The sequence below is a fragment of the Ranitomeya variabilis genome, chromosome 3, assembly GCF_051348905.1.
Source record: "Ranitomeya variabilis isolate aRanVar5 chromosome 3, aRanVar5.hap1, whole genome shotgun sequence".
NCBI classification, from domain to species: Eukaryota; Metazoa; Chordata; class Amphibia; order Anura; family Dendrobatidae; genus Ranitomeya; species Ranitomeya variabilis.
The window spans coordinates 69,670,181-69,682,836 of record NC_135234.1 but is presented as its reverse complement, the minus strand read 5'-3'; the positions used below and the strand labels follow the sequence as shown (position 1 = coordinate 69,682,836).

Sequence of the window (12,656 nt, the reverse complement as noted above, 5' to 3'; positions counted from 1 at the left end):
CACACTAATACAGCAGGAGGTACAGTGTACAGTCACCGATTATATATACACCGCACACACTAATACAGCAGGAGGTACAGTGTACAGTCACCGGTTATATATACACCGCACACACTAATACAGCAGGAGGTACAGTGTACAGTCACCGGTTATATATACACCGCACACACTAATACAGCAGGAGGTACAGTGTACAGTCACCGGTTATATATACACCGCACACACTAATACAGCAGGAGGTACAGTGTACAGCCACCGGTTATATATACACCGCACACACTAATACAGCAGGAGGTACAGTGTACAGTCACCGGTTATATATACACCGCACACACTAATACAGCAGGAGGTACAGTGTACAGCCACCGGTTATATATACACCGCACACACTAATACAGCAGGAGGTACAGTGTACAGTCACCGGTTATATATACACCGCACACACTAATACAGCAGGAGGTACAGTGTACAGCTACCGGTTATATATACACCGCACACACTAATACAGCAGGGGGTACAGTGTACAGCCACAGGTTATATATACACTGCACACACTAATACAGCAGGAGGTACAGTGTACAGTCACCGGTTATATATACACCGCACACACTAATACAGCAGGAGGTACAGTGTACAGTCACCGGTTATATATACACCGCACACACTAATACAGCAGGAGGTACAGTGTACAGTCACCGGTTATATATACACCGCACACACTAATACAGCAGGAGGTACAGTGTACAGCCACCGGTTATATATACACCGCACACACTAATACAGCAGGAGGTACAGTGTACAGTCACCGGTTATATATACACCGCACACACTAATACAGCAGGAGGTACAGTGTACAGCCACCGGTTATATATACACCGCACACACTAATACAGCAGGAGGTACAATGTACAGCCACAGGTTATATATACACCGCACACACTGATACAGCAGGAGGTACAGTGTACAGTCACCGGTTATATATACACCGCACACACTAATACAGCAGGAGGTACAGTGTACAGTCACCGGTTATATATACACCGCACACACTAATACAGCAGGAGGTACAGTGTACAGTCACCGGTTATATATACACCGCACACACTAATACAGCAGGAGGTACAGTGTACAGCCACCGGTTATATATACACCGCACACTAATACAGCAGGAGGTACAATGTACAGTCACCGGTTATATATACACCGCACACACTAATACAGCAGGAGGTACAGTGTACAGTCACCGGTTATATATACACCGCACACTAATACAGCAGGAGGTACAGTGTACAGCCACCGGTTATATATACACCGCACACTAATACAGCAGGAGGTACAGTGTACAGTCACCGGTTATATATACACCGCACACACTAATACAGCAGGAGGTACAGTGTACAGTCACCGGTTATATATACACCGCACACACTAATACAGCAGGAGGTACAGTGTACAGTCACCGGTTATATATACACCGCACACTAATACAGCAGGAGGTACAGTGTACAGTCACCGGTTATATATACACCGCACACACTAATACAGCAGGAGGTACAGTGTACAGTCACCGGTTATATATACACCGCACACTAATACAGCAGGAGGTACAGTGTACAGCTACCGGTTATATATACACCGCACACTAATACAGCAGGAGGTACAATGTACAGTCACCGGTTATATATACACCGCACACACTAATACAGCAGGAGGTGCAGTGTACAGTCACCGGTTATATATACACCGCACACACTAATACAGCAGGAGGTGCAGTGTACAGTCACCGGTTATATATACACCGCACACACTAATACAGCAGGAGGTACAGTGTACAGTCACCGGTTATATATACACCGCACACACTAATACAGCAGGAGGTGCAGTGTACAGCCACCGGTTATATATACACCGCACACACTAATACAGCAGGAGGTACAGTGTGCAGTCACCGGTTATATATACACCGCACACTAATACAGCAGGAGGTACAGTGTACAGCTACCGGTTATATATACACCGCACACACTAATACAGCAGGAGGTACAGTGTACAGTCACCGGTTATATATACACCGCACACACTAATACAGCAGGAGGTACAGTGTACAGTCACCGGTTATATCTACACCGCACACTAATACAGCAGGAGGTACAGTGTACAGTCATCGGTTATATATACACCGCACACACTAATACAGCAGGAGGTACAGTGTACAGCCACCGGTTATATATACACCGCACACTAATACAGCAGGAGGTACAGTGTACAGCTACCGGTTATATATACACCGCACACACTAATACAGCAGGAGGTACAGTGTACAGTCACCGGTTATATATACACCGCACACACTAATACAGCAGGAGGTACAGTGTACAGCCACCGGTTATATCTACACCGCACACTAATACAGCAGGAGGTACAGTGTACAGTCATCGGTTATATATACACCGCACACACTAATACAGCAGGAGGTACAGTGTACAGTCACCGGTTATATATACACCGCACACACTAATACAGCAGGAGGTACAGTGTACAGCCACCGGTTATATCTACACCGCACACTAATACAGCAGGAGGTACAGTGTACAGTCACCGGTTATATATACACCGCACACTAATACAGCAGGAGGTACAGTGTACAGCCACCGGTTATATATACACCGCACACACTAATACAGCAGGAGGTACAATGTACAGCCACAGGTTATATATACACCGCACACACTAATACAGCAGGAGGTACAGTGTACAGTCACCGGTTATATATACACCGCACACACTAATACAGCAGGAGGTACAGTGTACAGCCACCGGTTATATCTACACCGCACACTAATACAGCAGGAGGTACAGTGTACAGTCACCGGTTATATATACACCGCACACACTAATACAGCAGGAGGTACAGTGTACAGTCACCGGTTATATATACACCGCACACACTAATACAGCAGGAGGTACAGTGTACAGTCACCGGTTATATCTACACCGCACACACTAATACAGCAGGAGGTACAATGTACAGTCACTGGTTATATATACACCGCACACACTAATACAGCAGGAGGTACAGTGTACAGTCACCGGTTATATATACACCGCACACACTAATACAGCAGGAGGTACAGTGTACAGTCACCGGTTATATATACACCGCACACTAATACAGCAGGAGGTACAGTGTACAGTCACCGGTTATATATACACCGCACACTAATACAGCAGGAGGTACAGTGTACAGTCACCGGTTATATATACACCGCACACACTAATACAGCAGGAGGTACAGTGTACAGTCACCGGTTATATATACACCGCACACACTAATACAGCAGGAGGTACAGTGTACAGTCACCGGTTATATACACCGCACACACTAATACAGTAGGAGGTACAGTGTACAGCCACCGGTTATATATACACCGCACACACTGATACAGCAGGAGGTGCAGTGTACAGCCACCGGTTATATATACACCGCACACTAATACAGCAGGAGGTACAGTGTACAGTCACCGGTTATATATACACCGCACACACTAATACAGCAGGAGGTACAGTGTACAGTCACCGGTTATATATACACCGCACACACTAATACAGCAGGAGGTACAGTGTACAGTCACCGGTTATATATACACCGCACACTAATACAGCAGGAGGTACAGTGTACAGTCACCGGTTATATATACACCGCACACACTAATACAGCAGGGGGTGCAGTGTACAGCCACCGGTTATATATACACCGCACACACTAATACAGCAGGAGGTACAGTGTACAGTCACCGGTTATATCTACACCGCACACACTGATACAGCAGGAGGTACAGTGTACAGTCACCGGTTATATATACACCGCACACACTAATACAGCAGGAGGTACAGTGTACAGTCACCGGTTATATCTACACCGCACACACTAATACAGCAGGGGGTACAGTGTACAGTCACCGGTTATATATACACCGCACACTAATACAGCAGGAGGTACAGTGTACAGTCACCGGTTATATATACACCGCACACACTGATACAGCAGGAGGTACAGTGTACAGTCACCGGTTATATCTACACCGCACACTAATACAGCAGGAGGTACAGTGTACAGCCACCGGTTATATATACACCGCACACACTGATACAGCAGGAGGTACAGTGTACAGTCACCGGTTATATCTACACCGCACACTAATACAGCAGGAGGTACAGTGTACAGTCACCGGTTATATATACACCGCACACACTAATACAGCAGGAGGTACAGTGTACAGCCACCGGTTATATATACACCGCACACACTAATACAGCAGGAGGTACAGTGTACAGTCACCGGTTATATATACACCGCACACACTAATACAGCAGGAGGTACAGAGTACAGTCACCGGTTATATATACACCGCACACTAATACAGCAGGAGGTACAGTGTACAGTCACCGGTTATATCTACACCGCACACACTAATACAGCAGGAGGTACAGTGTACAGCCACCGGTTATATATACACCGCACACACTAATACAGCAGGAGGTACAGTGTACAGTCACCGGTTATATATACACCGCACACTAATACAGCAGGAGGTACAGTGTACAGTCACCGGTTATATATACACCGCACACACTGATACAGCAGGAGGTACAGTGTACAGTCACCGGTTATATATACACCGCACACACTAATACAGCAGGAGGTACAGTGTACAGCCACCGGTTATATATACACCGCACACACTAATACAGCAGGAGGTACAGTGTACAGTCACCGGTTATATATACACCGCACACACTAATACAGCAGGAGGTACAGTGTACAGTCACCGGTTATATCTACACCGCACACACTAATACAGCAGGAGGTACAGTGTTCAGTCACCGGTTATATCTACACCGCACACACTAATACAGCAGGAGGTACAGTGTACAGTCACCGGTTATATATACCGCACACACTAATACAGCAGGAGGTACAGTGTACAGTCACCGGTTATATATACACCGCACAGACTAATACAGCAGGAGGTACAGTGTACAGTCACAGGTTATATATACACCGCACACTAATACAGCAGGGGGTACAGTGTACAGTCACCGGTTATATCTACACCGCACACACTAATACAGCAGGAGGTACAGTGTACAGTCACCGGTTATATATACACCGCACACACTAATACAGCAGGAGGTACAGTGTACAGTCACCGGTTATATATACACCGCACACACTAATACAGCAGGAGGTACAGTGTACAGTCACCGGTTATATCTACACCGCACACACTAATACAGCAGGAGGTACAGTGTACAGTCACCGGTTATATATACACCGCACACACTAATACAGCAGGAGGTACAGTGTACAGTCACCGGTTATATCTACACCGCACACACTGATACAGCAGGAGGTACAGTGTACAGTCACCGGTTATATATACACCGCACACTAATACAGCAGGAGGTACAGTGTACAGTCACCGGTTATATATACACCGCACACACTAATACAGCAGGAGGTACAGTGTACAGTCACCGGTTATATATACACCGCACACACTAATACAGCAGGAGGTACAGTGTACAGTCACCGGTTATATATACACCGCACACACTGATACAGCAGGAGGTACAGTGTACAGTCACCGGTTATATATACACCGCACACTAATACAGCAGGAGGTACAGTGTACAGTCACCGGTTATATATACACCGCACACACTAATACAGCAGGAGGTACAGTGTACAGTCACCGGTTATATATACACCGCACACACTAATACAGCAGGAGGTACAGTGTACAGTCACCGGTTATATATACACCGCACACACTAATACAGCAGGAGGTACAGAGTACAGCCACCGGTTATATATACACCGCACACACTAATATAGCAGGAGGTACAATGTACAGTCACTGGTTATATATACACCGCACACACTAATACAGCAGGAGGTACAGTGTACAGTCACCGGTTATATATAAACTGCACACACTAATACAGCAGGAGGTACAGTGTACAGCCACCGGTTATATATACACCGCACACTAATACAGCAGGAGGTACAGTGTGCAGCCACCGGTTATATATACACCGCACACACTAATACAGCAGGAGGTACAGTGTACAGCCACCGGTTATATATACACCGCACACACTAATACAGCAGGAGGTACAGTGTACAGTCACCGGTTATATATACACCGCACACACTAATACAGCAGGAGGTACAGTGTACAGTCACCGGTTATATATACACCGCACACACTAATACAGCAGGAGGTACAGTGTACAGTCACCGGTTATATATACACCGCACACACTAATACAGCAGGAGGTACAGTGTACAGCTACCGGTTATATATACACCGCACGCTAATACAGCAGGAGGTACAGTGTACAGTCACCGGTTATATATACACCGCACACACTAATACAGCAGGAGGTACAGTGTGCAGTCACCGGTTATATATACACCGCACACACTAATATAGCAGGAGGTACAATGTACAGTCACTGGTTATATATACACCGCACACACTAATACAGCAGGAGGTACAGTGTACAGTCACCGGTTATATATACACCGCACACACTAATACAGCAGGAGGTACAGTGTACAGCCACCGGTTATATATACACCGCACACTAATACAGCAGGAGGTACAGTGTGCAGCCACCGGTTATATATACACCGCACACACTAATACAGCAGGAGGTACAGTGTACAGTCACCGGTTATATATACACCGCACACACTGATACAGCAGGAGGTACAGTGTACAGTCACCGGTTATATATACACCGCACACACTAATACAGCAGGAGGTACAGTGTGCAGCCACCGGTTATATATACACCGCACACACTAATACAGCAGGAGGTACAGTGTACAGTCACCGGTTATATATACACCGTACACACTAATACAGCAGGAGGTACAGTGTGCAGTCACCGGTTATATATACACCGCACACTAATACAGCAGGAGGTACAGTGTACAGTCACCGGTTATATATACACCGCACACTAATACAGCAGGAGGTACAGTGTACAGTCACCGGTTATATATATACCGCACACACTAATACAGTAGGAGGTACAGTGTACAGTCACCGGTTATATATACACCGCACACACTAATACAGCAGGAGGTACAGTGTACAGTCACAGGTTATATATACACCTCACACACTAATACAGCAGGAGGTACAGTGTACAGTCACCGGTTATATATACACCGCACACACTAATACAGCAGGATGTACAGTGTACAGCTACCGGTTATATATACACCGCACACACTAATACAGCAGGAGGTACAGTGTACAGCCACAGGTTATATATACACCGCACACACTAATACAGCAGGAGGTACAGTGTACAGCCACAGGTTATATATACACCGCACACACTAATACAGCAGGAGGTACAGTGTACAGCCACCGGTTATATATACACCGCACACTAATACAGCAGGAGGTACAGTGTACAGTCACCGGTTATATATACACCGCACACACTAATACAGCAGGAGGTACAGTGTACAGCCACCGGTTATATGTACACCGCACACACTAATACAGCAGGAGGTACAGTGTACAGTCACCGGTTATATATACACCGCACACACTAATACAGCAGGAGGTACAGTGTACAGTCACCGGTTATATATACACCGCACACACTAATACAGCAGGAGGTACAGTGTACAGTCACCGGTTATATATACACCGCACACACTAATACAGCAGGAGGTACAGTGTACAGCCACCGGTTATATATACACCGCACACTAATACAGCAGGAGGTACAGTGTACAGTCACCGGTTATATATACACCGCACACACTGATACAGCAGGAGGTACAGTGTACAGTCACCGGTTATATATACACCGCACACACTAATACAGCAGGAGGTACAGTGTACAGTCACCGGTTATATATACACCGCACACACTGATACAGCAGGAGGTACAGTGTACAGTCACCGGTTATATATACACCGCACACACTAATACAGCAGGAGGTACAGTGTACAGCCACCGGTTATATGTACACCGCACACACTAATACAGCAGGAGGTACAGTGTACAGCCACCGGTTATATATACACCGCACACTAATACAGCAGGAGGTACAGTGTACAGCCACCGGTTATATATACACCGCACACTAATACAGCAGGAGGTACAGTGTACAGTCACCGGTTATATATACACCGCACACTAATACAGCAGGAGGTACAGTGTATATCCACCGGTTATATATACACCGCACACACTAATACAGCAGGAGGTACAGTGTACAGTCACCGGTTATATATACACCGCACACACTAATACAGCAGGAGGTACAGTGTACAGCCACCGGTTATATATACACCGCACACTAATACAGCAGGAGGTACAGTCACCGGTTATATATACACCGCACACACTAATACAGCAGGAGGTACAGTGTACAGTCACCGGTTATATATACACCGCACACTAATACAGCAGGAGGTACAGTGTACAGTCACCGGTTATATATACACCGCACACACTAATACAGCAGGGGGTACAGTGTACAGCCACCAGTTATATATACCCAGGACACACTAATACAGAGGGCAGTGACGGCAGGAGGTACAGTGTACAGCTACTGGTGATATATACACGATACACAAGCACACACTATTACAGACCCCTGGCTCCTGTGCTATATGAGATTACTGGCTGTACAGCGATAAGACAGAGTATATAGTATGACAGCTGGCTTTACATAGTATGTTGAGATATACACATGCTATAAAGCTGGCAACCTTTTGTGTATATATATATATATATATATATATATATATATGTATATATGTATAGACGCAGGTGGCCGCAGTCTGCAAAAAGCTAAGATTATAAACACAGGTATAGACACCTGGCCGCAGTCTTTAGAAAGTCGAGGTTATAGACTCAGGCTGACTATATGGCAGGAACTGTAAATAAAATTTTTATATATATATATATATATATATATATATATATATATATATATATATATATATATATATATATACGCACGTATATATATATATATATATATATATATATATATATATATATATATATATATATATATATATATATATATTAAAATTTTATTTACAGTTTCTGCTATATAGTCAGCCTGAGTCTATAACCTCGACTTTCTAAAGACTGCGGCCACCTGTGTCTATACCCCTGGCTTACTGAATATTTGGTGGTCACTTTGTATATGCCCCCAACTTACTGTACACTTGTATGTATACCCTTGGCTTACTTTATAGTCTGCGGCCTCCCATGTCTATACTTCTCGGCTTGCTGTATAGTCTTCAGCCACCTGTGTCTATACCTTCAGGTTATTATACAGTCGGCGGTTCAGTGTGTCTAAACCTCTGACTTACTGTGCAGTTGGTGGTCTCTTGTGTCTATCTATACCCTCGGTTACTGTACAGTTTTCAGAGATTACATTTTTATGAACCTAATCTAACCTAATTTTGATGCTCAAGCAGAATATGCCACGAAGAGCCAAGCGGGTTGAATCAGAAGATGACTGTCCTACACCCAGCAAGTTACCTCATCCCAGCGAACCACCCCTGGACTTCACCTCACCGCAGAGTCTTTTTGAAAGCTTTATTGCCCCAATGACAAGTGATGAGTTCTTCACTTCTTACTGGGAGAAGAAGCCTTTACTGATCCAGCGGAGCGACCCTGCCGTGCAGAGCTACTACCAGTCCCTGTTCCCCATGACTGACCTAAAACTGGCGAGTGGAAAAGGCATCTACTACGGACGAGACGTGAACATGTGCAAGTGCAAAAACGGAAAAAAGGTTTTGTTACCAAGACGTGGAAAAGCCAGTTACCTGGAGATATTAAAAGACTTCAGGACATCCAGAGCAACAATCCAGTTTCACCAACCTCAGAGGTTTAATGTAAGAGGCAGAATCATAAAGGGCATATTCACATTACGTCCACGTTAAAGGGACTCTGTCAGCACAGAATGACGGTTTAAATCATGTCCCGACGCTGGGTGCATCATGGCACAGCTAAACCTTTATATACACCTTCCCACCGGCTTGTTTTCTATCTATCTCCACCCTTCTCTGGCTCTATGAAGGCTGAGCTGTCAATGAAAGAAGAAGGAGGAGGAAATTGAGAGAAAACAAACAGGTGGGAAGGTGTGTATAAATGCTTGGCCCCCATAATGAAGCGCCACGCACCTGTGCTTAGTTTGTACAGTCATTCTGCACTGACTTTTCCTTTAATATAAATTGCAAATCTGTATGTGACTGCGAGAGCCGAAGCCTTTACTGGGGCTAATCCTCCATGATTCAGCATTAACCCCTTCACCCCCGGAGCTTTTTTCGTTTTCTTTTTTTGCTCCTCTCCTTCCCAGAGCCATAACTTTTTTATTTTTCCATCAATATGGCCATGTGAGGGCTTATTTTTTGCGGGACGAGATGTACTTTTGAACGATACCATTGGTTTTACCATGCCGTGTAACAGAAAACAGGAAAAAAATTCCAGGTGCGATGAAATTGCAAAAAAAGTGCAATCTCACACTTGTTTTTTGTTTGGCTTTTTTGCTAGATTCACTAAATGCTAAAACTGACCAGCCACTATGATTCTCCAGGTCATGTCGAGTTCATAGACACCAAACATGTCTAGGTTCTCTTTTATCCAAGTGGTAAAAAAAAATTCCAAAGTTTGCTAAAAAATAAAAAAAAAAAAATTGCGCCATTTTCCGATACCCATAGCGTCTCCAATTTTCGTGATCTGGGGTCAGGTGAGGGCTTATTTTTTGCGTGCCGAGCTGGTGTTTTTAGTGATACCATGTTGGTTCAGATACGTTCTTTTGATCGCTCGTTATTGCATTTTAATGCAATGTCGCTGCAACCAAAAAAACGTAATTTTGGCGTTTTGAATTTTTTTCTCACTACACCATTTAGCGGTCAGGTTAATCCTTTGTTTTTATTGATAGATCGGGCGATTCTGAACTCGGCAATACCAAATATGTGTAGGTTTGATTTTTTTTTTTATTGTTTTATTTTGATTGTGGTGAAAGGGGGGTGATTTGAACTTTTATATATTTTTTATTTTTTTTATATTTTTAAACACTTTTTTTTTAAATTTTTTGGCATGCTTCAATAGCATCCATAGGAGCCTAGAAGCATGCATGACTCGATCGCCTCTGCTACATAGAGGTGAAGCACAGATCACCTCTATGTAGCAGAAATGCAGGGTTGCTTTGAACGCCGACCACAGGGTGGCGCTCAAAGCAATCGGCCATCAACAACCATAGAGGTCTTAAGGAGACCTCTGGTTGTTATGACAATGCAGCGATGACCCTCGATCATGTGACGGGGGTCAGCGGTGCGAGCACTTCCGGGAGCGCTAGTTAAATGCCGCTGTCAGCGTTTGACAGCGGCATTTAACTAGTTAATGGGCGCGGGCGGATCGTGATTCTGCTCGCGCTCATTGCGCGCACATGTCAGCTGTACAAAACAGCTGACATGTCGTGGCTTTGAGGTGGGCTCACCACCGGAGCCCACCTCAAAGCAGGGGTTCTGCCAGCTGACGTACTATTCCGTCAGCTGGCAGAAAGGGGTTAAGTAGCCTGCAGAACAAGATAACCTCGCCTTCACTTGCCAGTGTTTCACTCATTTCCTATAGCGTTTCTGCAGGAACATTTACATATGCGCTTGACTTTTGTTTGTTTTTTTTGTTTTTTTTATCTTAAAACCCGCAAATGAAAATGCAAAAAAAATGATTGCAATCTTCATATTTGTAAATCTGCACCGTATTTCAGTTTATGTGCAGATTTCCGTAACATGTAATGGTTGATGATAAAATTAAATGCCGTAATATCTCCTTAGCTGGTACCGTGCTACCACACAGATTTTCTGCTTACAAATCCACAGATCAGTTTCACAAGAGAATTATCTGCAAAGGTGAACAAGCCCTAAAGAGGTTTTCTCCTCATAGATTCCCCTTTTTCTATTAAAGCCGAAAATATTTAAGGAAAGACATTTACTCTAACAGCAGCCGATGAAAGGCTGTCTATGCGCTATTAGGGGGCTTCATGTCAGCAGGAGCGGTAATTTTCGTCCTGGCTTTTAGAGGCGAGGGGAGTCCAGGACGGAGACTTATCTTCTTTTTACAATGGTTCCAAGAAGAAACTTCCATTTCTGTCCAGACCACCAGGCAGCTCTATCTGCCTTTGTTCCATAGTCTAGTTTGATATTGGGGATTGGCGTAATTTTCAATTTATTAGTAGAATTTCTGTATGTTGGTGTTACAGTGACTGGTTTTCTTTCACTTGGTTAATGGTGATCTTATTTCCCTGCAGGACAAGTTATGGCAGATCATGGAGAAACTGGAGTGTTTCTTTGGTGCACTAGTTGGGTGCAATGTGTACATCACCCCGGCCAGCTCCCAGGGCCTGCCACCGCACCACGATGATGTGGAGGTACATGGCTAGTGCTTGCTAAGTTTTGTTGTAATTTGACATATTTGCGAGCCGTGTGTAATGCCTTCTCACCCAGAATAAATTTAATCAAATCATTCATTTTTCTTGATACAGTAGATTTCTGCGTGACTAGTACATACTCATGGTCCCCTGAACACTTTTC

The 12,656-nt window shown here is 44.4% G+C and overlaps 1 protein-coding gene across 1 annotated transcript in view; it reads left to right on the top strand.

Moving 5' to 3' along the window:
* RIOX2 (ribosomal oxygenase 2) overlaps nt 1–12,656 on the top strand; it is a 106,451-nt gene that overhangs the window by 74,900 nt on the left and 18,895 nt on the right. The window contains exons 2-3 of the mRNA XM_077294113.1: nt 9,537–9,956; nt 12,374–12,493. Of these exons, the coding sequence (XP_077150228.1) occupies nt 9,540–9,956; nt 12,374–12,493 (537 nt within the window). The 5' untranslated portion in view covers nt 9,537–9,539. The remainder of the gene's footprint in view (nt 1–9,536; nt 9,957–12,373; nt 12,494–12,656) is intronic.